General features: G+C 36.8%; 1 protein-coding gene across 1 annotated transcript; it reads left to right on the top strand.

Annotated features, from left to right (window-relative positions):
- Positions 1–19,706: 19,706 nt before the first annotated feature.
- LOC140862868 (uncharacterized) lies at positions 19,707–21,937 on the top strand. Its single transcript, XM_073265903.1, has 6 exons — positions 19,707–20,107; positions 20,240–20,543; positions 20,685–20,751; positions 20,811–21,172; positions 21,269–21,347; positions 21,462–21,937. The coding sequence occupies exons 1-6, from the start codon at positions 19,707–19,709 to the stop codon at positions 21,935–21,937; spliced, it is 1,689 nt and encodes a 562-aa protein (XP_073122004.1).
- The last annotated feature ends 4,286 nt before the right edge of the window (positions 21,938–26,223 follow it).

The raw sequence follows: 26,223 nt of genomic DNA, 5'->3' as shown, positions 1-26,223 counted from the left end.
CAGGTGGGGCAGGATCGAGTCAGAAGCTACATGACTAGATCGAGTTGGAAGTGATAGAAGTGAGACACCGTGTGTCCTAGGGTTGTGCCTTTGGACTTTTATTATTTTGATTAGTCGAACGAACCCTATTGTCGATATTGTTATGGTTTATTTTTGGGCAGAACTTAGAATATTGCATGTTCTAAATTTTGATATGTAGGTGTTTTTGAGTTTAGAATAGATTGGAATTGTTTTGGAATGATTTTTCATAGTCCTGCACCGTTCTGTCCATTTAGCCTGCGCGCGGGCGCGCCGTATCTCGTGCGTGCACGCGAGGAACCTGAAGGACTCTGTTTGTTTGGCTCGTGCGCGCGCGAGCACTCTTCTCGCGCGGGCGCGAGCGCCCCCGCGAGGCTTCTGGCCTCTAAGCCTGCGTGCGCGCGAGGCTTTGTTTTTTTTAAAAAAAAATTTGATTCATTTTTCCGCGGCTCTTCGTGTTCGATTGTAGTTAATTATTCGAGATTAGAAGATTAGAAACGGGGTCTCACAAAGACCCATTAATTTTAGTTTGAGATTTTAAGCTTCTGCCAAGGTAATTCTTTTGTTGTCAATTTTGTGTTCCTTCTCCTGCCCTGCATTCTGGAGGAGCAAGTTGGGTGTAACTTGTGACTATGTTCTTGCGTTTTTTGGACAGGTTTCTGGTTGTGAGCAGTCTAGAACTAAGTATTGTGATTTGGGAAAAGCATTGGTCTGAATAGATAAGAACCTAGAAGTCGAGATAAACAAGCCATTAGATTAAGCAAATTGTGATACCATTTTTGTTTCTTTCCCTAGTTGTCATGTTGTTTCTGGATTTGGTTATGTTTTGGATTAGTAGTGTAACCTGAGACTTGACTTAGTGTTTGAGAAGCATGCTAGTGTGATAGGTATGGTCTGAGAAGTGGGATGCTTGCTATGGACAATAGACAAAATTATTAAATTGTTCCGCTAGGTTGCTGTTGTTGTGAAAATTACTCGCAAGCGTATGAGTGTCAAGTTTTAATATAGTGAATAATTCAGATATCGATCCCACATGGAGTAAAATGAAAATCTTAGTTCTTGTAATTAAAATAGTCCAAACTTTATCTAGAAAATCAATAATCAAGAATTTTGCAATAAAATAAATAATCAATGAAGTTTCGATAGCACACACATAACTTTCAGGAATAATCAATCAGAGAATAATGGTCTAGAGGTATAGATTTCACCTGGTTTCAACAACAGTCAATCCTAATTAATTAATCTTCATGAATTCCAATCAATTAATAACCAAGAACACTTACGTTTATTATTTCCCTCTCCCGAGCAACATATAATGTTTATCAACTACAATTCAATTCCAATATCCCTATTAAGAATTTATCGCAGTGATCTATCACAAAACAATGTTCTCTTTAAAAGCTCTGTTAAAGTTATAAGCTCTCCCGAGTCAGATAAACAATTAACAGTGTAATTTCTAATGTCCTATTCAAAATCTCCTCTCCCGAGTGCCAGATTTCAAATAAATATAACAAATCAATTATTGATTAGATAATTGAAAAGACAATCAATTCTAGAAAAAACAATTAATCTAGAAGAAATTCAATTCAATAAAATCAAGAATTCAAGAAAGTGTCTACACCAGGTTCCATCCGACCTCTAGACTATAAAAATTAGTTCATAATAAAATTCTGAATACAATAAATCATAAATCTAAACATATTCAGAATTAAATAAAATATAAGAAACAAATCTGTCGTCGACGCCGTGTCCGGACTATCAAACTCCGTCTTCGTTCTTCAGTTAAGCTCCAGAAATCCTTCCAAAATTTTCACGTTTAAAACTCTGATCTTTGTATAAGTGTGTATGGCGGCTCTCCTCTATAATCAGATAAACAATTGCCTTTTATATCGTCTCAAAAAGCCCACTCAAAAGCCTAAGAAATTATAAAAATTTCCTTCCGATTAAAATTTCCAAAACTCAGACTTCGCGACAAGCGCCCGCTCCACAATCCATGCGCCCGCGTATAGCCTTCTGATCTCGATTCTTCACGCCTTTAGAATCTTTGCGCGATAGCGCTTGATCTTCATTCTTTAGCGCTCAAACGTGCGCTGACTTTAGGCCCAACAAGAAAGCCCATACTATTTCTTTTCTTTCTCTGTACGTTTCTTTTCTTTTCTTTTCTTCTTCCACTCCTCTCCAAATAATTCAATAATTATTTTTTTCTCCACAAAATTCCAAAATTCCCTGTAAACACAAAAACATTAAAATACCCACATAAATCTGCTCGAAACAAATATTTAATAATTAAAATCATATATAAATTAAGTGTATAAAATACACTTATCAAATACCCCCAAACTTAGACTTTTGCTAGTCCCGAGAAAACTATAAAAATTCAAATTCCAAAACTCAATCTCTCAAACCCACAAGAATAGTCAAGAAATATTATGGAGCAATGACCTCAGCGATAATCTCAAAAATTCAAATCCAATCCCATCCAACCTACTAACACTTGAAAGTTTTAGCCAATAACAAAATAACCGCATAAACTCACAATCTCCGAAACTCACGTTCAAAACACCATTCTCCAAGTTCAATTCACACATTCATAGATCATGAGGACTTTTCAAGGTAGCATAGGATCAAAAATAAGATATTAATAAAAAACACTCACAATTAGGTAAATGCAACGAATGATAGTGTGTAAGTGTTTAGATCAAAATTCATAATCATTAAAAGCATTAATCAATAGTCCATAGGCTAAATTCTCGCAACACTTCTCCACTAGTATATTGGGCAACTGAGACTCGGTCAATAGGACTTAATTGCTCATAATGTAAGGCCTGACTCATGGCTACAAATGAAAGATAAGAATTCAAATAAGGAGTAATTCATATTTATGCTCTAATTTTGACTCATTTTCATTCACAATTTCACACTTATTTCTCTTCAATGATTTTTTTTCATCTTTTTCACAACTCTTTCACAACTCTTTTCAACCACAAATTTTTTCAACTCTTTTCTACTACCTATTTTCATCTTTTCAATTCATCCACCACACCATTCCATTTTTCACAAATAAAACTAGGAGCATATAACATTTTAGCATTCAAATTACTCCCTTAAAGGTAGGGAATAGTGTTTAGGCTATTCAGGTAGTCAATGTAGGACCTTGAAAAAATAACGAATGGGGGTTTAGTCACACGTTTACACGCATGCCATTCGATTTTCAACAAAGCTCAAACAAGGTACTAGGGATAAAATAAATTAATGGGTAGCTTGAAAGGCTCAAATGAATTCAGAAAAATCGCCTAAATCATTCCTAATCTCAGTTTTGCCCGTATTTCGCCTCGAAGAGTGTTTGAACTAGTTCTAGACAAGTCTCAATCCACAATTAAATCATACAACTTTTAATCAGTGCAGAAAAAATAATCATCAGCAGTTAAAGATGATTTTCAACAATTTTCAGATTTCTCGTACCTCAATGTACTAATATACGTGTAGGCTCAAATAGGAATCTAAAGATAATATTATTTCAATGAAAATTAGGCCCAAAAATTTCAAACAATGCCTCAATCATATCTATGTTTGTATATCTCAAAAATCAGATTCAAGTATTAATCACAAATTATATAGAAAATTATTCATTCACTTGGTTCCATTTTTTCAAAAATATTTGTCAGATAGGTAGACAATCATGGATTTCAGTTATAGCACAAAATTTTTTTATCAACCATGCATCCATTTCTTTCTCAACTTCTTTAAACTCAACTCAACTAACACAACAACTAAACTCAACAAAAATTTTATCTATAAAGCACACAATAAAGTCCAACTTATCAACTATCAACCAACTAAACAACTAAATCATACATTGATTCACCCCCCCAAACTTAATATAATCATTGTCCCTAATGATTAAAAACAAGAAAAAGAACAAGGGACTCATACCTTCGACACCGAGCATCAGGACCCGATGTATCAACTCCATCTCCATATTCATGGAAAATAATTTTGCCGCCGCAATGCCATGGTTAAAATAGTTGAGACGCACCACATGAACATCCAAATGATCCTGAAAATAATATATTCACATGATTAAAACACAAAAATGAAGAAATCGAGAAGCAAGCACTACGCATGGAAGTGTGAGGACTGGATTGCGCCTTTGCGCATGGTGATGAGCAGGTGATGTAGCAGCTGGTTCGGGCATGGTCTTGGGCAATTGAGGAGCGCGATTGCTCATGGTGTGCAGCAGCGTATTTTGATGTCATACGAAGATTGTGGGCTTTAAGTTGCTGTGTTCAGGGCTGTGCAGATGGTAGCTGGAGGGCGCGATAGCGCATGAGGCTGCGCTAATGGTGAGTGAGTTGGACTGGTTTGCGCTAGATGGTGGATTTGCGCGATAGCGCCATATTAAGCGCTGATGTGAAGAGGATGGGGCGCGTTAGCGCTTTAATTAGCGCTGATGGTGAGGTTGTGAAGCGTGTTAGCGCTAGGGGGAGGGCTGATGAGGGGTGACTGCGCGATAGCGCTTGGTGAGGCGCAGTTGATGAGCGCGATAGCGCAAGGTGTAGCGCAATTCGTGTAGCTTCAGTGCGTAGAGTGTGCGCGGGTGCCGGATGGCTGACGAGCGAGCGCGCACGAGCCTCTGTTATGAACTCCCTTGCTTGAGCGGGCGCCCTCAAATCTTGGGCGAGCGTGCATAATCCGCTGCCAGAAGACCAAAATCCTAAAAAAATTTAAAATTTTTGTAAAATTAGCCCTCCAAAAATTCTCAATAATAATCTCAAAATCAAAAATCATAAATTAACTAATGAACAAGAATAAAAATTAAAGCATAAATTAAAAATAAAAATAGAAAAGAAATAAAAAAATAAAATAAAACAAAAATTTTGGGTTGCCTCCCAAAAAGCGCTTGGTTTAGAGTCGTGTCAGCTCAACTTTCATCGGTGTTAATTTTTCCTTTCTCTTTAACGCGCCAAATAAATTCCACGAAACGCCTTTTAAATTTCGCTCTCTTTTTCGTGGCCTTCTTTGGTGGTAAATTTGGCGCTTTCTCCTTCGGTGAATCGACCGCAAAATCAGATCTTTTACAGTTCTACAACTTCATAACCGGTTCAATTGAGCATAAGTCTTCGATGGGTGGATTAGATGTCTTTATGAATAAGTTAAAAATCACTCTCTCTCCTTCCACACCCATCGACAACACACCCTTCTTCACTTCTATCTTGGCATCAGCAGTGGCCAAGAAAGGTCTCCCCAATGTCAGGGGCATATTTGCATCCTCCTCCATATCTAACACAACAAAATCCGCAGGAAAAATAAATTTTTCTACTTTTACCAGAACATCTTCAATGATTCCAAGCGGATATGTGATAGATCTATCAGCCAACTGCAACGCGATCATTGTGGGCTTTACCTCACCAAGTCCTAAGCTCCTGAACACAGACAAAGACATTAAATTAATGCCAGCTCCTAAATCGCAAAGTGCATTATTAAAATAAGAAGAACCAATAGTGCAAGGAATATTAAAACTCCCTGGATCCTTAAGCTTCTGTGGCATCTTATTTTGAAGCATGGCACTGCACTCTTCCGTTAAATTCACCACCTCGTTCTCTAGCAGCTTCTTCTTCTTTGACATCATCTCCTTGATGAACTTTGCATAATTTGGCATTTGCTCCAAAGCTTCAGCAAAGGGGATGTTGATGTGAATTTTCTTGAAAATCTCCAAAAATTTGGAGAACTGCTCATCCAACACCTTCTTCTTGAACCTCTGCGGATAGGGGAGTAGAGGCTTGTACATTGGTTTCGGCTCCAGTTCCGGCTCCTTCTTCTCGACTTCCTTCTTTTCAACTACAGCTTTTTCAGGCATCTTGCTCTCAGGTTGGCACTCTTATCTATCTATTTGCTTCCCACTCCTCAATGTGATAGCATTGCACTGTTCCTTGGGATTCACCTCAGTATTGCTAGGAAATTGTCCTCTGTTATTATCCTTCAGTGCGTTCGCCAACTGCCCTATGCTGGTTTCCATGGATTGCAACACCGCACCCATGTTTGCCATGTGCGTCTCCAAACTGTCAAGACGAGACTCAGTCCTCGCCATCCTCTTACCTGACTCCTGCACAAAAGTACTAAATACATCCTCCAAAAACAACTTACCATCACCCTTATTAGTATTGTTAGCATATGAAAAATTTTCATTATTCCGCAAATTAGGGTGAAAAGTGTTGGGAACATGATTACCTCTGTAAGCTCCATAACCTCGGTAGCCATTAGGATTGATATAATTAACTTGCTCTGGTGTATGTGATCCCTCAACTCCAGTTGAATCTGCAACATGAATCTTATTCAAAGAAGCTACCTGTGTAGTCAGTGCAGATAATTGAGCGGTGATGGATGTGAGAGGATCCACAGCATACACTCCAGCCGGCTTCTTTACTCCTATACGCTCAGATGGCCATTGGAAACTATTGACCGTCATCTCCTCCAACATATCATAAGCCTGAACATGATCCTTCGCAAATATAGTACCTCCAGCAGCAGAATCGACATTCATCCTTGTAGGCGCATTCAGTCCGTTGCAAAACCACTCGATCTGTTCCCAATCTGCAAAATTGTGGTTAGGACAACGTCTTAATAATTCTTTATACCTTTCCCATGCCTCGTATAACTGTTCAGTGTCCATCTGCCGGAAGGTGCTGATCTCGATCTTCAGTTGGGTGGTTTTGGCAGGTGGAAAATATTTTTCAAGAAATTTTTCTGCCATCCCCTCCCATGTAGTGATGCTTCCAAGTGGCAGTGACTGCAACCAACTTCTGGCTTGATCCCTGAGAGAAAACGGAAACAAGCGTAAGCGAATAATATCCTCAGACACACCATTTATTTTTACCGTATCCGTTATCTCCAAGAAGGTGTGTAGGTGTAGGTGAGGATCAGCAGTGGCGCTCCCATTAAATTGGTTCTGTTGAACCATGTTGATCAAGGACGTCTTGAGCTCAAAATTGTTTGCATTGATAGTTCCACGAGCGATTCCAGAATAATGAGCCTGGATCGTCGGCCGAAAGTGATCTCTAATTGGCACCAAGGGAGCTTGATTTGCTTCTTGTTCAGCCATTCTTTCAATATCTTCTCTTCTAGCTCGTCTTAAAGCACGTGCAGTGCACTCGATCTCCGGATCAAACAGTAGAGAATTAGCACTTTGAGATCGTCGCATAAACTGCAATTAAAAGATAAGAAGAAATTAATTAGTAACTTAAAAAATAAAAATAAAAAACTCTAAATTAAAATCTAGACTAATTGGTAACAAGACTAAAAAATAATCAAAATTTAATCCCCGGCAACGGCGCCAAAAACTTGTTGTGAAAATTACTCGCAAGCGTACGAGTGTCAAGTTTTAATATAGTGAATAATTCAGATATCGATCCCACAGGGGAAAATCAATAATCAAGAATTTTGCAATAAAATAAATAATCAATGAAGTTTCGATAACACACACACAACTTTCAGGAATAATCAATCAGAGAATAATGGTCTAGAGGTATAGATTTCACCTGGTTTCAAAAACAGTCAATCCTAATTAATTAATCTTCATGAATTCCAATCAATTAATAACCAAGAACACTTACGTTTATTATTTCCCTCTCCCGAGCAACAAATAATGTTTATCAACTACAACTCAATTCCAATATCCCTATTAAGAATTTATCGCAGTGATCTATCACAAAACAATGTTCTCTTTAAAAGCTCTGTTAAAGTTATAAGCTCTCCCGAGTCAGATAAACAATTAACAGTGTAATTTCTAATGTCCTATTCAAAATCTCCTCTCCCGAGTGCCAGATTTCAAATAAATATAACAAATCAATTATTGATCAGATAATTGAAAAGACAATCAATTCTAGAAAAAAACAATTAATCTAGAAGAAATTCAATTCAATAAAATCAAGAATTCAAGAAAGTGTCTACACCAGGTTCCATCCGACCTCTAGACTATAAAAATTAGTTCATAATAAAATTCTGAATACAATAAATCATAAATCTAAACATATTCAGAATTAAATAAAATATAAGAAACAAATCTGTCGTCGACGCCGTGTCCGGACTATCAAACTCCGTCTTCGTTCTTCAGTTAAGCTCCAGAAATCCTTCCAAAATTTTCACGTTTAAAACTCTGATCTTTGTGTAAGTGTGTATGGCGGCTCTCCTCTATAATCAGATAAACAATTGCCTTTTATATCGTCTCAAAAAGCCCACTCAAAAGCCCAAGAAATTATAAAAAATTTCCTTCCGATTAAAATTTCCAAAACTCAGACTTCGCGACAAGCGCCCGCTCCACAATCCATGCGCCCGCATATAGCCTTCTGATCTCGATTCTTCACGCCTTTAGAATCTTTGCGCGATAGCGCTTGATCTTCATTCTTTAGCGCTCAAACGTGCGCTGACTTTAGGCCCAACAAGAAAGCCCATACTATTCATTTTCTTTCTCTGTACGTTTCTTTTCTTTTCTTTTCTTCTTCCACTCCTCTCCAAATAATTCAATAATTATTCTTTTCTCCACAAAATTCCATAATTCCCTGTAAACACAAAAACACTAAAATACCCACATAAATCTGCTCGAAACAAATATTTAATAATTAAAATCATATATAAATTAAGTGTATAAAATACACTTATCAGCTGTCACTAAGAAACTGTTGTTGTCCAATCCTTGGGTTGTCGTGGATTTTTCTAGTGGCGGTCAAACATTCAAGTTTTGGTTCTTTAAGTTGCTACTACATTATAGATGGATGCAGTTAGCCTAGTTGTTGTAAGCTGTTGTAAGTTGAGGTATCGACAGTTTAAGTTGATGTCTTTTCGAGTTTAAGGTCTGAAATTTTTTTGATTATTGAGTATGAGTCAGAGTTTGGGACTCGCAGAGGAGTTTGGTAGAGGGTCGGACATACAAGTTTTTTTTTTTTGGAAGAGACTATAAATGATTTTAGAAGCTTGAGCAAGTCTCGTGAGTCGATTAAGGATCTTTAGAACTTTTGCGGGCAACAACTTCTATTAAAGTTTATCATTTTAAAATGATGTCTGAAATTATTTGTGTGCATGTAAAATATTTTCAAGGCATGCGCCGACTTGTGAGAAAAATTTTAAGAAAATTTTTTAGCAACGAAAATATAATTTTTGAAATCATGTATTTTTATAACTTTTGTGTATAAATTATTTATTTAAAACTCTTAAGCATATCTTTCAGTGATTTGTGATGGAATTTTGACTTTGACTAATGATGTAGAAAATTTTTGAACTGCACTTCATGAAAAACTTTGAAAAAATTCTTTCATTGAAGCTATCTTATTTAGAAAAGTTGAGTGTTTGGTCGTTAAGTATTTTTGGGAACTTGTGGACTTCTCAAGATCTCGAGTTCTGTATTATATGTGCTAAACTAAATTGGTAATAGACATTAAGCATAATCTCGTTGTTAGAAAGATTTTAATTTATGGTTGAGATCGACATAAATTCTTTATTGGTTTTACGGACTCTATTGCTGAAAGTTGAGATTAGGAATTTAAAGTTATCGAATTAAGGAAATTATCAGACATCATAGGATTTTATGTGGAGAATATTTGAGTAATAACGAAGGATATAAGACTAATAAAATGTAAGTTGTGCAATAACTAAAAGATCTAAGAATTCGTAGGTTGTAGAACTTATCAGTTGCTGTGGGATGACGCTTGTAGGTTTGTAATTGTAGATCGAAGGTAAATTTGTGCATTTGGTTATAAAGATTTTTAGTTCCGCTTGTGTATTTATTTAAATGACTTTTAAATATTCAGATATTTTATTTAAATTATTTTTATAGCTCAGTTTATTATTTAAATGTTTTATTTATCATTGTGGCATCAAAACATTTAATTATTTATTTAAATAGAATTCTTGAGTTCAGTGGTTCTGGGTCCGGCATGAGGAGACGTTGGATTTTTGGCGGTATCTTTTATTTTCGCGGATTTAAGATTTTGAAAATTTGAAAAAAATAAATAAAGTTTTATTTTTAGACTTCCCGGTGCCATAATTATTTCTACGAAATTTTAGAGTTTTATTTTAGAACTTTTCAAATTTAGCATTTTAAAACTCGGACAAATGAAATTTAATTAGTCCCTTCAATTTCTTGACTTTTCAAACATAGGAATTTAAGGGGTATTGGTGTGAGTAGTGCAAAAGTTTGAAAACACCTAGTAGCACTTTTATAAGTTATTAAAGTAGCACTTTTAAGGCTTTTACACACACACACAATTTAAAACCTTATTTTCACTTCACAAACCCTAACACACACAAAAAAATAGAAACCCAAGCCACATTCCCTCTCCAAGCCGCCACCCCTTCATCCCAAAACCCTCCATCCCGTCGCTTCATCGCCTACACCTAGCAGCAGTAGTCGCCACCGCCATATCACCTCCCCACCGGCCGGAGTTCGACCCAAGGAAGCTAGGTTTCAGAAATTTTTGAATTTCCAGCCTCCTTCAGCTCCTTTTCTTGTGTTTTTGAAGATTTAAGGCAAGCATAAATATTTATTTTGGCCACCAAGTAGAGATATTATGTTGTATGTGATGTTTCCTTCTTGCATTTCGTTTTTCTTGAAGTGTTTGGGCTAGGGTTTGAATTTCAGCAAGCATTTTGGCCATTTTTTGTGGTATTTCGAATTTTTTATCTTGTAATGAGTTGGTTATGAGTTATATCTTGAGTCAAGTATTGATTTACCATTGTGGGGTTGATTTTCAAAAGTTTGAGGCCATTTTGTGGCATGTTGTTTGATAAATTCGAAATTTTGGTGAATGATGCACAAGGGGCTGCCTAGGCTAGGTTATTGGAGTTCTAATGGTGTATTAGGGGAGGTATAATGTGGTTAAAAGGTTTGTGAAGAGGGCTTCCCGGCTTGGGAAGGGTATTCGTGTAGTGTTGGAAGCTTGGAAGGGGGTGATCTGGTAATTGGTTGAGATTTGAGCTAGCTTTGTTTGTGAGGACTTGATTCGGGAGTTCGGCTCGATCTAAGGGGTGGGATGAGGTTAGAATGTAGGCTGGAAGTTGGGAAATTTGTTCGGTAATGCGTTCATAAGGGTTAAAAATATTAGAGGGCTTGTGCAGAATTTTAGTGCACTCGCACAGGGCCTTTGGTTGCACGGTTCAACTGAGTGGTTCGGGCTGCCTTTGCTGGCTGTGGGCTGGTCCTAGGTCGAGCCTAGAATGTGGGGGTTGTGTCGGTTCAAGTTGGAGTTGTTTCGGATAGGGGATGGTCAAGTTAAGGGCATATTAGTGTCGAGTGGTCGGTGCAGAAATTTTACGTGTTCTAGGTGGGCTGTCCTATTGGCGTGGATTAGGGGCTGGTCTAGTGAACTTTTGGGGTTAATGGGTGGAAAATGGGTTAGTACAGAGCGCGTAAGAGATGTCGGTTTAAGAGGAGGTTGTTTTGGTTAAGAAAAGGTCGAGTTGGGGGTTTTACAGTTTGAACGCTTGTCGTAAGTCTTGTTTGAGGAGAAAAGGGAGTTGTAGTTAATAAGCTGGCCTAGAGGTAGCCACTTATTCATTATTTTTCCTTGATTTAAAACAGATTTTCATCTTCTAAATTTGAGTATTTGAATTAGTTAATTTTAAATAAATCTTCCTTTGAGTTGAGTTAAGTTTTAAGCAAGTTGAGTACAAGACCTTTATGCATGTTGAGTAAAGTAAAAGTTTGAAGTTGAGTTAAAGTAAAAGTTTTGAGTGAGGAGAGTTGATTGTGACAATAGACGTGAAATGTCGGTCGGGGGATGACTTGGCTCACTTGCCAAATCAGACGTGCAGTGTGCGGCTAGGAGACATATCGGCTCACCTACCAAATAGAGGGACATTGTGGTGCCAGGAGAAATCTTGGTGTCATTGCGATAGAGGGACAATGTAGGTCCGGGAGAAATATTGGTGTCCCTGCCACAGAGGGGCAATGTGGGGCCGGGAGAAATCTTGGTGTCCTTGCCATAGAGGGGAAATGTGGGGTTGGGAGAAATCTTGGCGTCCTTGTCGGCGTAGTATTGTAGCCATTGATCGATCAAACCAGAGGGTCACAATCGAGGATCTAAATTCACAGAGGAAATTTTAAAGTTAAATTTTATGAAAGTTTATGCTTAAAGGCATGAGTAAAGTTAAAGTTTCAAGTGTAATTTTCAGTCAAAGTTCAAGTGTGAGTAAAGTTAAAGTCTCAAGTGTGAGTTTCAGTTTAAGTTTCATGTTTTCAGTTCAAATCTAATTTCAGTTATGCATGCGATCTTTTACAATTATGATTATTTCGGCGTGAGTTTGTTGTTTAAAGAAGAGTTCAGTTATTTTGAGTACAATTATTTTAAAGGGTGTGTGCATGTATTATGTATCCCTCAATATTACATGTTTTATATTTGTTGAGCCTTTAGGCTCACTACTTTGCTTGGTGCAGGCTAGAATTTCGATATGATCGAGGGGCATGACTCTTGAGTGGAATGCGATGCGGGCTTGGCACATCCCTCCGACCTATGCTAGTCTTCCACAGATGCTACTTAAACATATAGTTTTGATGTCGTTTATTTTGTATATTGGTTAGATGTAAATTTAAGAACTTCTAGATTTGTTTTGTTCGCATGTAAACTATTCAACTGTTAAACTTTGATGTTCATGTTTTGAACCACTTTCATTAGTTCCGTGTTTGTTTCTCGTTTAGTAGAATCTTTTGTGTGTTGTTTGAGACAGGTGGTTCATTAATGTTTTAAAAGGTCATGCCGAAATTGTTTTGAAAATTCTGCTTTATTTTAATATCTTTTAAATATTAGAGGTAAGAGGGTCTTTTTAGCTTAAGTCACAATTCTATTACTTGAATAAATCACTTCTTATTCCTAAGGCACAATAGGTATACATATATATGAATTTTGTGTTGGGGTTAATTAGGTCTAAGAAGAAGAGAAATTTGATTTATGTCATACTTAATGGAATTCTATTCATAATTTTGCATGCTTATTGTGGTGTCAAGGTTTTTATCTTGTGCATGTAGAATTTTGTGTTTTTTGATCTTGTTGAGAATGTGCAAGGTATATTAGTTGATGAGGATAATATAGAAGCAATCAGCAACAATGGTTCATTTATATTATTGGGCAAGTTGGGTCATTAAGTTTTCAACGAGAAAATACAAGGTATGTATATTATCGATAAGATTTTTAATGCCACTAATATTTCTTTGTTTGGTATAGGTAACGGGCAAGATTTGAGGATAAATATTTTTCAAGAGAGGGAGTATGATGCGATCATGGATAGCTCTCGAAGTAATCAAGATAAGAAGAAATGTGATCCACTAGAGATGCCGCGAGGTCCAACAACAAGGAGACGTAGCAAGAAGTTTAAAGAAGCGCTTCAAGAATTCATGATAACTATCAAGAAATGCTTGCTAGGGTTTCAACAAGGCATGAAGGGTTTGGGAAACATGGAAACGAAGTTGGATGGCATTTCAACATAATTCAAGCACTAAAAGATCAAGAGAACATGTATAGAAGCCCCTTTCTGGCACCCTAGTGCCTTCTTTAGGTGCCCCATCTTCGACCCAGGCGCCCCGGCATTGCACGTGATGGAAACGTAGTACCCCGGCGCTTCGATGTGCAAAAAATATTTTACTTTCCATTTTCTGAGTCCTACTCTACTAGGAAACTTTTGATTGTTGTCTTTTAAGTATTATAAACATGTAGTACTTGAAATTTACTCATATTATTGATTGATTATTGATTTCTTTTAAAATTCTCTCTATAATTTATTGAACCTTCAAAAAAACTAGTCTTTGACAATCCACAATGTAATCAATCGACAAACGCCACAAAGTATGAACTTTGATAAGTTTGATTTTGAACAAAGCAAATTAGTTCTTCATCACTTTCACTTGATGATTTTTTTGAGCTAGAAATGTCAGTATCTGATTCATCCCATTTTCTCTTGTTTTCTTATATCATAAAGGTTTTTTTCTTTCTTTCCTCGAAATGATCTTTTTTATTCTCTGGAACTCTTTTCTCATAAGATTTATTCTCTTCTCTCTTTGGTCTGGTACAATCAGCTATGAAGTATCCTATCCTTCCACAATTATAACACGATTGACCATCACCTATTGGTTTTTTTTCTATAGGAGCTTTTTTAATTGGATCTTCAAAAGTTTTTGTGATTTTTCCTCTTAAACATTCCAACTTCTTTAAAAACAGTGACATTGGATCTTCTTTGATCCGAGCTCTCAGCTTGAATTCATAGATTTTGAGGTCTGTAAATAGATCATGCAGCTCAATTTTATTGACAATTTCTGAGTCTCTCATAGCAATAGTCTTCACATACCATTCTCTTGGTTTGTCTCTCATTACTTTCAAAACAACTTCTCTGTTGCATAGCTTTTTCAATAACAATGTTGCTGAACCTTTAATCTAATTCATTTATTGTTTCCCCAGTCTTCATATTGATGATATTAAAATTTTGTGTAGCCACTATCAGTTTATTTTTCTTTGATCTAGTAATTTCCTTCTCATAGTTGTGCGAGCTTTTCCCAGATTTCTTTTACAGTAGTACATTAATTGATCTTACTAAACATGTTTTTGTCTAGAAATTTGTATAGTATATCTTTTGTAACATCGCCCAGATTGGCTTCTTTTTGTCTTCTACCGTGCATTCTTATCTGGGTTTTTCAATCACTTGAAGACCACTTTCTATAATGGCTACAACAGTGTTATCTTTTAGAATCTTTATTGGTCCATCAATGATAATTTACCACATGTCATCATCTTGGGCTGACAAATGTGTCTACATTCGAATTTTTCAATAATAATATTCTTCCTTAGAGAACTTAGGTATTTTTTTGAACAATGCCATAGTAATCAAGATATGCAGTTCAATTTAAGCAAAAACCCCCTTCAAGTGCTATCACTTGTTAGGATCGAAAATGTGTATAGAGAAGGTGTGAATACATACTTTTAAAATATTTTAGGAATAAATAATAATAAAGTTGAGTTACCAACTCAATTATCATATTTTGCTTAACAAACAGTGGAGCAAAAACTGAATTGGTCAGTACGGAAAAATCTTGCAGCACAAACTTGATCTGATTATTAAAAGCAGATTGAAAATTCAATAAATTAAAGAACACATAGGTTTTTTATTGAAGCTCGAAGGTTAAGTTTTTATGTCTCCCTTTGTTCTGTTTCAAAAAATATTTCTACTAAAAGACTTAGATTTATACAACAACTTGCACAAATTCGATCCAATCAACTTTCGATTATAACTCATAGGAACTTAGTCTAAAAAGACTCTCTCTACTCAGAATAATTTCTGATAGAGTTACAACAAGAATCAACAAATACAATTCTTGAACTTTGTAGACTTTGAAATGCTAAACTAATTGATCAAAAATTGATGTGGTCTATCAGTGTGCGTGTGCTTGCAGCTTAAAATTTTTTATCTGAGTTCGTTCGAATGCTTAGAAACTTAAAGGCAAGATTGCAGAAAATTCTTGATTATTTTTTGTCCTTATTTATCTTCAAGTATTTATAACAAATATTTCCAACGTCACCAAATTTGGTTGGTACAACTTTGTCCTAAAAATAGCAGACAATTATGCAGAGCATGCCACATATCTGTCTTCTTTCCAAATATAGTAAAGTGGTGTGGGGCTAATTAGGATGGTATTCAAATACAAAAATAATACAACTATCAAATTATTGTCCTATATTTAGCTACTCGGATCAATATTGAATAAATATATAAATGTTCTACTTAGAGAGTTGATCTAGCAAACTAGGTTGATCTGGTCCAGATTAATAAGAATTGAACTTGTCCAATCAGTTCAAATATGCATAGCTCAATTCTTGCATCCCGTTTATTTAGCTAATCAGATCAAATGATTTAGTTTGAACTTGTATTATGTAGAGTTTTGAACTTTATACATTCTTTTGTTCTGATTACGTCCGAATAACTTTGTCATCACCAAAACATATTCATTTGAACTTAACATGATTATTTGTTAATTTTTAAGTGGTGTATTTGTTCTACTTTCAAAATTACTGCAATGAGGTTTATTAGCATCGAATCAAATTAATTTTAATTTTTCAATGAATGTTTTAGTATTTCAAATGCAAAATGTATTCTTGAAAATACTTTTTCATGAAGAAAGTTATTGTATAATATAAAAAAAGTGGTCTTGGGTAGTTTTTTTTGTAAGTATACTTGATTATATGAGATGAATCACCAATAAAAAAAATACTTACCATTTGAAGCCGTTCATAGAATCTTACAAGAAGTAACTGAAAAATTGAAAATCATTTGATAAGAAGATTGTTCTTAGAGGTGACTACAAGTAAGTTTTACGGATTGTTTCAAAAGAAGCTATTCAAGAAATTACTAATACGAGTTTATTGAAATAATATTTACACAATAAATTCTGTTAGCAAATATTTTGTAATATTAGATATTCTTAATATTTTTACTTATCTCTTTTCCTTGTATGTTGCGATATTAGTTAGGATTTGATATTGTGTATATTATCCTTTTATGTATCATCCTTGTAACTATTTATTCTTCAATTTATATCAATAAAATCAATATTCTACAAAACCTTACATGGTATCAGTTGCCATTGGCTCAAGCCACACACCTAGACGTCCAACCGCGCCACTACCCTAGCCCTCGCCTATCACCGTCGGCATCCTCCATGGCCACTAGACCAACCGTCCCCCAACCTATCATCCCCCTTAATGATACTGCTCAAATTCCTCTCAAACTCACCTCCTCCAACTACTCGTCCTGGCATATTTAGTTTCTCCCCCTTCTCCTTGGCTATGATCTTATGGGGTTTGTTGATAGTTCCAACCCTTGCCCTTCACCCACCCTCACTCAAAACAATGCCACTATCCCCAATCCTGCCCACTCTCTCTGGGTTCGTCAGGATCATCTCCTCCTTAATGCCATCATTGGCTCTCTCATACCCTCCCTCATCGCATTTATTGCCCCGTCTACCTCCTCGCATGATGCTTGGACAATTCTTGCCAAAACCTATGCTGCCTTAAGTTGTGTCCGCATCTTACAACTTAAAAATCAACTTGACAATCCCGTAAAGGGATCCAATTCCATCACCGACTTCATGCATGGCATCAAAGCCACCATTTTTGCCCTCGCACTTCTGAATGTCTCCTACGACTATAAGTATATTACTCTCAAGGTTCTCAATGGCCTTGACGAGTCCTACAAGGAGCTTTCTCATGCAATCCAAGCCCGTGACACGCCAATTTCCTTTGAAGAGCTCCAAGAAAAATTGCTCAACTTTGAGGCTCAACTTCTCCTTCGTCCTCCTGTTGTGTCTGGCCCTGTCACTTCCTTCCCAACGTCTCGTAACACACGACATCCTCTTGCAGGCGCACCTCCTGGCCAGCCCTATTCCGCTGCCCCTGCTTGACCGCGTGACTCCCGCGGTCCCATGCCATGGCAACCACAGCCTCCCTCGGGTTCCCTTGGCCATTATCCTTGGCCCTACTTTGGTTGTTGCCAGCTCTGTGGAATTTAGCGGACACTCCGCCAAACACTGTCCTGACTTCTAGTATCTCCTTTGGGCATCACCATCCCCAACGTCTCCCTCTCCTCCAGCCTATACACCTCCCAAGGCTCATACTGCATCTCGCAGCCTGTCTCTTCCTTCCCCTACCAAGTGGATCCTTGATTCTGGTGCTTCTCACCACATCACTACGGATCTTTCCAATTTGTCACTCCATGCGCCCTACGATGAGTGATGTGATTATATTTTCCTATGTTTGATTGAGTTAATTTGTGATGATTAGGTGTATTTTGATTGATTAAATGTATTGTATAGTTCCTAATCATTGTATTTTATTTAATATAGGAAAAAATGAGAAAAGTTGATAAAAATAAGAAGAAGAACGCCCCTGGATGTTGAAGACCTGCACAGCATTGAAGAAGAAAATAAGAGAAGCGCATATGCGCATTAGAGGGGCGTTGTAGCTCTTGTTTTAGTGCTATCTATTGCAAGAAATAAAAAGAAGAATGATTGGAATGCTATTGAGCTGATATGATGTGTTGTTGCGCAATAAAGAAAAATAAGTGCGCTTATGTTGAAACACATCTGCGCCATGTTGAGAAAGAATGGAACAAAGCATCTGCGGTAAATAATCGAGCATGTGCGCTGAGTTAAGAAACAAGAGCTCTACTGTGCTATATGGAAGCGCTACCGCGCATGGGAGAATTGAAGAAGCGTTGTTGCGCTAGTAAGGAGCGCATCTGCGCTAGGCTACGTGTGCGAGACAAAAAAGTTATCGCTCGATCGCTAGTTTTTCACCGATCGAGCGGGAAAATGAAGATATTCGAGACAAAAAATTTGTCGCTCGATCCGCATGTTTTCACCAATCGAGCGGCGCGAGCGTGCAGAGTTTTTAAATTTGGAAATTCTTTGGTCGAGTGAGATATAATCTTTGGAAGATTTGGAGACTTGAAATATTTCTTACAACTCAAAAATTACAATCTTTTAATCAGTTTTGGACGGCAAAAGGGAGAAGAACTCTTTGGTGGCTAGGTTTCTTCTCAATTTTCTTAGATTTAATTTTTCTTTCATGAATTTTTCTATAGAATTCATGAATTTTAGTGGCTAAGTTCTAATACTTGGTTGAGAAGGATAATCCCTTGAATTTATTGTTTGTGAGATTTAAATTTTCAGTACGTGTTTGATTTTTATTTGGATATCAAAAGTTGTTTGGGATTTAATTTATGCTTGTATGTTTGATTGTTAGCCTGATCACCTTATAATTTTCTCATACAATCTATTGCTTAATTAGAAATCAAATCCATAATTGTTTGATCCATCTAATTTGGGAAGCAACTATGATTAATAATTTCTGCTTGTGAATTTGTTCATTCATAGGAACAACAATTGACTAGGTTAAATGTAACCGCTTGTGCTTGTGTTATCTAGGTTCATCAATTTCACTAGTTTGAAGGCTACCTTAGATTTAAATCTTGATCGCTTGTATCTTGATTGATTTATTGGTAAGGATTAATTTAGAACGCTTGTGTCTAATTAACTAAAATTAAGGTGAGATAGGAATTAAATTTCAATGATAAATATTCAATGATAATTAATTATTTTTAGGGAATCGATGATCGAGTGAATAACTTCAAGGGTGTAGTCGATCGATACTAAGACTTGTTTTAATTAATTGTTTCGTTATTATTTTAATATTGCATGCTAGTGATAAAAATTATTTTTAATTGCTTTTAATTTTTGGTAGTTAATTTTAAAATCTCAAAATCCTCTTTTATTTATTTTGAGTATTTTTAATAACACAAATAAATTTCACTTTCCTCGTGGGAAAGATCCCTACTCTCGCTACTACATGTTTATTTAGTTAATCTGAGTTGGGTTAATTTGAGCGTGATACGACTAAGCGCTGCAAAATTTTGGCGCCGTTGTTGAGGAAGGTGTTTAATTTATTTGTGTTTTCGTTTTTTATGTTTTATTTTTTTATTTTATTTATATTCTTTTCCCCCAGTGCTTTTCTGGTTTGTTCATGCTTGCAGGTGAATCTTCAAAAAAAGAAGAATTTTCCTACGATCTGGAGATAGAGAGAACATTGCTTAGGCAAACTAAGGAAGCTTGAAAGAGATTTGAAGAGGAAGAAGAAGTTCCATTTGAAGAGCCTAAGGAAGAGATGGCTGCGAATCTTAGCTTGAGACATCTTGGCACCCCTGATCTGAACCAGCAACCCTTATGCATTACTTTCCATACCTTAGAAGCTAATGCTATTTTTGAGTTAAAATCTGGGCTAATACATTTGTTGTCTTCTTTCTATGGTCTTGTAGGTGAGGACCCCCATAAACATCTGATGGAGTTTCACGTGGTTTGCACAAGCATGAAACTCCAAGGAGTGACAGAGGAACAAATTCAGCTGAGAGCTTTTCCTTTTTCTCTAAAGAATGCTGCAAAGGATTGGCTATACTACTTGCCTTCTGGATCCATCACTACTTGTACAACGATGAAGAGGATTTTCTTAGAGAATTACTTTCCAGCTTCGAGAGCGGCAAACATCATAAAGGAGATCTATGGCATCAAGTAACACATGGGAGAGTTACTTCACGAATATTGGGAGCGGATCAAGAAGCTTTGTGCTAGCTATCCGCAACACCGGATAAGTGAAAACCTTTTAATTCAATATTACTATGAAGGTTTTTTGCCTCCTGACAGGAGCATGGTGGATGCGGCCAGTGGAGGAGTTTTTGTGGACAAGACACCACGAGACGCTAGGAACCTAATAGAGAATATGACTGCCAATTCTCAGCAATTTGGCACCAACAAAAGTGATCCAGCACCCAGAAGGGGCAACGAGGTAAATGTTTCTTCCCTTGAGCAACAATTGATTGAACTAACATCTCTTGTGCGTCGAATGGCTTTAGGGAATGGACATAATGTGAATGTATGTGGAATTTGCTCTGCAGTGGGACATTCACCTGAGATGTGCCCCACACTTCAAGAGGAATCAGTCGAGCAAGTAAATGCAACAGGAGGATTTCCAGGGCCACCACAACGAAATTATGACCCTTATTAAAACACGTATAATCCAGGTTGGAGGGATCATCCGAACCTCAGATATGGCAATCCTGCAATGAACTAGCCTGCACCTCACGTGCAGCCAAATAATCAAGCTTACAGGCCACCGTATCAACCACAGCCGCAGCGTCCTCAAATTCCAGCGCCGGGTGAGTTTGTTGAAAATATTGTTAAGGATCTTGCTACTAATACTTTGAATTTTCAACAGGAACGAAAGCAAACATCCAAAACTTGAACACTCAAGTGGGTCAGTTGGAAACTGCAATCAATAAGCTGGAAGCACAACATTCTAATAGTCTACCATCTCAGACAGTGCCAAATCCAAAAGAGAATGTGAGTGCAATCACTTTGAGGATTGGAAGAGAGTTGAAGATGCAAGAAAAGGTGGTACAAGTACAATCAAAGATTGAAGAGGTAGAAGATAATAAGCCTATTCAAGAAGATGCACCAAGAGGTAAGTTTCCTCATATTTTTGAGTATAAACCTGTATCCCCTTTCCCCTTATCATTGAAGGAGTCTAGGAAGGATGAAGGTATTAAGGAGATGTATGACACTTTTCGTAGATGTGAGGTAAATATTCCATTGTTAGATGCTATTAAACAAGTACCTCGCTATGCTAAGTTTTTAAAAGAATTGTGTACTGAGAAAAGAAAACAAAAATTGAAGGGATGTCAGAAAATAGAAGTAGGGGAACAGGTTTCTGTTGTGATTCAGAGAAAGATACCTACAAAATGCAAGGATCCAGGTATGTTTTCTATTCCTTGTAAAATAGGAGATGTTCAGCTTGACACAACCATGCTAGATTTAGGAGCATCAATTAATGTAATGTCATACTCTACTTATGATTCTTTAAAACTAGGGCCCTTGAATGAAACTGTAGTTGTTATTCAGATGGCTGATAGGTCTACTATTTATCCTAGGGGTGTGATAGAGGATGTTCTTGTGCAAGTTGGTAATTTGGTTTTTCCTTCTGATTTCTATGTGCTTGACATGAAAAATAATGATTTGAATAGTCCAATTTTGCTTGGAAGACCATTTCTTAAAACTTCAAAGTCTGTGATAGATGTTGGTAGTGATACTCTCACTATGGAATTCGATGGGGAGATTATCAAGTTTAATATTTTTGATAACCTGAAATTTCCTAATTGTGAAAGTATTGTTAATACTATTGATTTCAATGATCACTTGTCACAAGAAAATAAGAAATTTGTGAATGAGGATAAGCTGAAGAAGGTTATTGCAAGACCTGCTAAAAATTCTATGCTGAAATTTTTCTTTCTGATCTGCATGTACCTAGAATTGAGCCAAAACTTCCTCCAGATCGAGAAAAAGTAATACCGATGGGAAAATAAAAAAAATAATTAAGAGATGCGGATACCCAAGAAATCGAAGGAGAGAAAACATAGACCGAAATTAACCGTGAAATTACTCAAGTGGGTGAAGGTGGACAAAGGAACCAGATATGAACCACCATGAGGAACTGAAGCATGCAGTCGGGCCGACGACTGTAAACAGAGGCGCTGCTTGGGAGGCAACCCAAGGGGAGTATTTTCTTTCATTTTTAGTTTTTATTTTTATTTTTCATTTTTTTACTTACATTGGGGACAATTTAAGATTTTAAGTATGGGGGAGAGGACTTAGCCAGTCAGTTAGAGGAATTAGCCTATTTTTTAAGAAATATTTTTTTTTGAGCTCATAGTTAGTGATGAATATGACTGTTGAGATTCACTAGCCCATGATGATATCTGATTGATGAAATGCATGCTTTTGATAATAGATTATTTTCTAACCTTTGAACACTTTGATCTCCAATGCAAATTAGACTTTGATATAGTTGTTGAATATTTTTTAGCACGCATGTGTCATGGCTTGTGAAGTGTATATGACATAGTGAAAGTCGTGTAAGCTTTGTGATAGTCTTAGGAAGTTGCTAGTGCATGTCAGAACTTAACTACACATTCTTTGAGGTGTATATCTAGACTGCGAGCGAACATGAAAATGATATAAGCGATCTTTGATTCATTTGAGCCTTTCGAGCCTACCATGTAAATAAATTTTTTCCATAGTTTCCCCTTTGAGTTTAATTGAAAAGAATGGTATATTCTTAGAATATTTTTAGACATCATTCGACATTCTTTGGCTAGCCTATCAACTACCCTAATGAGCCTAAATATGACATTTTTTTATCCATACCTTTGAAAGGGAGTATGATGTGGTTTTGTTATATGCATTGTGATTATCAGGATTTATCTATTCTTGAGTTTGTTATCAAGAAGATGAATGCATGGAAAAAAAGAGATCTGCCTTGAAAAAAAATTTATGTCTCCCTGTGGGGACCTCGGGTGCTAATCTCATCTTATAGGGCGATTAAAAATTGGAAAAAATACAATCTGAAATACAGGACAATTGGCGACGCAAAACCTCAATCAAAATCTGTTCAACAAACTAAGTCTTGCAAGCTAATCTTCAAAGCAAACCTTGAGCTATTCTATTCCCGTTTCGCCGCTGAATTCCCGAGTTCGATAACCTTCAAAACCAATCTGAAAATATAGCATAGCAAGATAATTATATCAACAAGAACTTACATAATACTCAGCTCATGTAATCTAGAATCAAACTTGATCATTTTTCAAACCGACGACGTAATGGTATGGAATCGGTAACCGAAACTGAAATCTAACCAATCTATCAATCAAATCAACTTCATTTACATGATATACCAGCAAACATACATCAATATACCAGCATATCAGCAGCTGTAATTTCAAAACACATGCTGTAAAATTCACAAGAAATACAAATGGCATCCAATCTTTGACCCAATTGCGATAATACAACACATAGAAGCTCAAGAACACATATCTAACATCAAATTCTGAGTTATGTATCATCTCAATTTCGAAATATGCTGGATCATAAAGATACTTACACCAAATCGAAGCTCGTCTTTCAAGGATCGCGGAACTATGCCCGAAATTTAATTCGGCCAGAAGGATCTTGAGATATTAAAGATTTAAGATGAAGAAATGCCTTGAGTTTCCTTTCTATTCTTCTCTCGGTTCTTGCTCTGTATTTTTTGATGTGAATGGTGATAATACACGTTAATATGCATAAGTAGACAAGTGTCCCACTCAAAAAGTCATAATTGCACTTTGGCCCTTCAACTTTTCAATATTTTCAAACTAGCCCTTGAAACTTCTTTTTAATTCAATTTCAATCCTAAATAATTTAAGAATATTAGAATTTAAATCTAAACTCCAAAAATTCTCAAATTAAATATTCTCAGATTAAAATTAAATAATCTCGGGCCTTACAATTCTCCCCCTCTAAGATATGATTTCTTCCTTGAAATCGCATGCAGTCTATATGCATATAAGATAAGGAAATAACAGAAATACTGAATACAAACTCACATCGGTGAAATAGCTCTGAAAAGCGTTGTCTCATATCTGATTCAACTTCCCAAGTTGCTTCTTCAATTCCATGTCGACTCCACTGAACTTTCACAAGAGGAATAGTCTTGTTTCTGAGTTGTTTCTCTTTCTGATCAAGTATCTATATCGGCTTCTCAAAGTAACTCAGAGTCTCATCTAATTCTTCTTCATCTGACTGGAGAACATGAGAAATATCAGGCTGATACTTCTGCAGCATAGAAACATGAAAGACATCATGTATTCCAGAAAGAGCTGGAGGAAGAGCAAGTCTATAGGCAAGATTGCCTATCTTCTCGAGAATCTCATACGGACCAATAAATCTTGGAGATAACTTCCCCCGCTTGCCAAATCTGAAAGTTCCTCTGAATGGAGAAATCTTCAAGAACACTCGGTCTCCTTGTTCAAAACACAAAGGCCTGCGTCGAACATTTGCATACTTGGCTTGTCGATCTTGTGTTGTCTTCATTCTTTTCTGAATCAGTCTTATTTTCTCGGTCATCTCTCGAATCATATCTGGCCCAATATCAGGTGTCTCTGAGATATCATCCCAATAAAGAGGAGATCTGCACTTCTTTCCGTACAATGCTTCAAATGGAGCCATCTCAATACTAGTCTGGTAGCTGTTATTGTACGAGAATTCCATAAGTGGTAGTGAATCTTGCCAACTAGTGCCAAAATCTAGCACTACAGCTCTAAGCATATCCTCGAGTGTCTGGATAGTCCGCTCTGACTGTCCGTCGGTCTGAGGATGATATGCAGTACTCAAGTGAAATCGAGTACCAAGAGCTTGCTACAAGCTGTGCCAAAAGTGCGATGTAAATCTAGGGTCTCGATCTGAAACGATATATTTAGGCACCCCATGTAATCTTACCACTTCTCTGACATACATATCTGCCATCTGATCGTGTCTGTATGTCATTTTGTACGGAATAAAACAGGTTGATTTCGTCAATCTGTCGATAACTACCCACACAGCATCACAACCTCTGGATGAATGCGGTAGCTTCGTTACGAAATCCATAGAAATATGATCCCATTTCCATTCTGGAATAGGTAAGCTATGCATTAACCCACCTGGTTTCTTTCTTTCGGCCTTTACCTGCTGACAATTCATACAACGAGATACAAATTCTGTAACATCAGATTTCATCTGATTCCACCCATACTGAGTTTCAAATCATTGTACATTTTTCTGCCACCAGGATGAACACTGTATCTGCTGCAGTGAGCCTTTTTCAATATCTGTTGTTTCAAATCTAAAATATCTGGAACAACAAGTCTGTTACTCACATATAAAACACCATCTACACTAACCTTGTATTCAAACTGATGCCCTGATCTGACCATGTCAATGAACTTCTGAATACTCTGATCATTTCTCTGTGCTTCTTTAATTCTAACCAACAAATCTGGCTCAGCTTGAAGTGCACAAATTCTGATAAACTTCATATCTGTTTCAAATACCAATCCAGAAACACATCAATCTTCTACCAATTTAGTGATACCTATCGTAGATAAGGATAAGGCACATACCTTTCTACTCAAGGCATCTGCAGCTGCATTAGACTTTTCTGGATAATATTTGATCTCACGGTCGAAATCCTTCAATAAATCTAGCCATCTTCATTGCCTCGTATTCAGTTCAGACTGTGAAAATAGATATTTCAAACTTTTATGATTTGAATAAATTTCAAACTTCTCACCGTATAGGTAATGTCGCCATATCTTCAATGCAAATACGATGGCTGCAAGTTCTAGGTCATGGATAGGATATCTGGTTTCGTGTGGTTTCAGCTGTCTCGAGGCATAAGCAATGACATGTCCTCGCTGCATAAGCACACAACCTAATCCCCTGTGAGAAGCATCACAATATACAGTAAAATCACCAGTACCTGAAGGAATAGTCAAGACTGGTGCACAAGTCAATCTTTTCTTCAACTCAATGAAACTGGCTTCACATGCTTCAGTCCAGACATACGGTGCATTCTTCTGAGTCAACTGAGTAATAGGCTTGGCAATACTGGAGAAATCTTTAATAAATCTGCGATAATAACCTGCTAAGTACATAAAACTCCGAATCTCTGGTACAGATGTTCGTCTAGGCCAACTGTTAACAGCTTCAACCTTGCTAGGATCAACAGAAATCCCATCTCCGGATATAATATGCCCAAGGAAGACCACTTCCTT

The sequence above is a fragment of the Henckelia pumila genome, chromosome 4, assembly GCF_033568475.1.
Source record: "Henckelia pumila isolate YLH828 chromosome 4, ASM3356847v2, whole genome shotgun sequence".
Taxonomy (NCBI): domain Eukaryota; kingdom Viridiplantae; phylum Streptophyta; class Magnoliopsida; order Lamiales; family Gesneriaceae; genus Henckelia; species Henckelia pumila.
The sequence above is the reverse complement of the archived record's forward strand: the minus strand, read 5'-3'. Positions and strand labels throughout refer to the sequence as shown.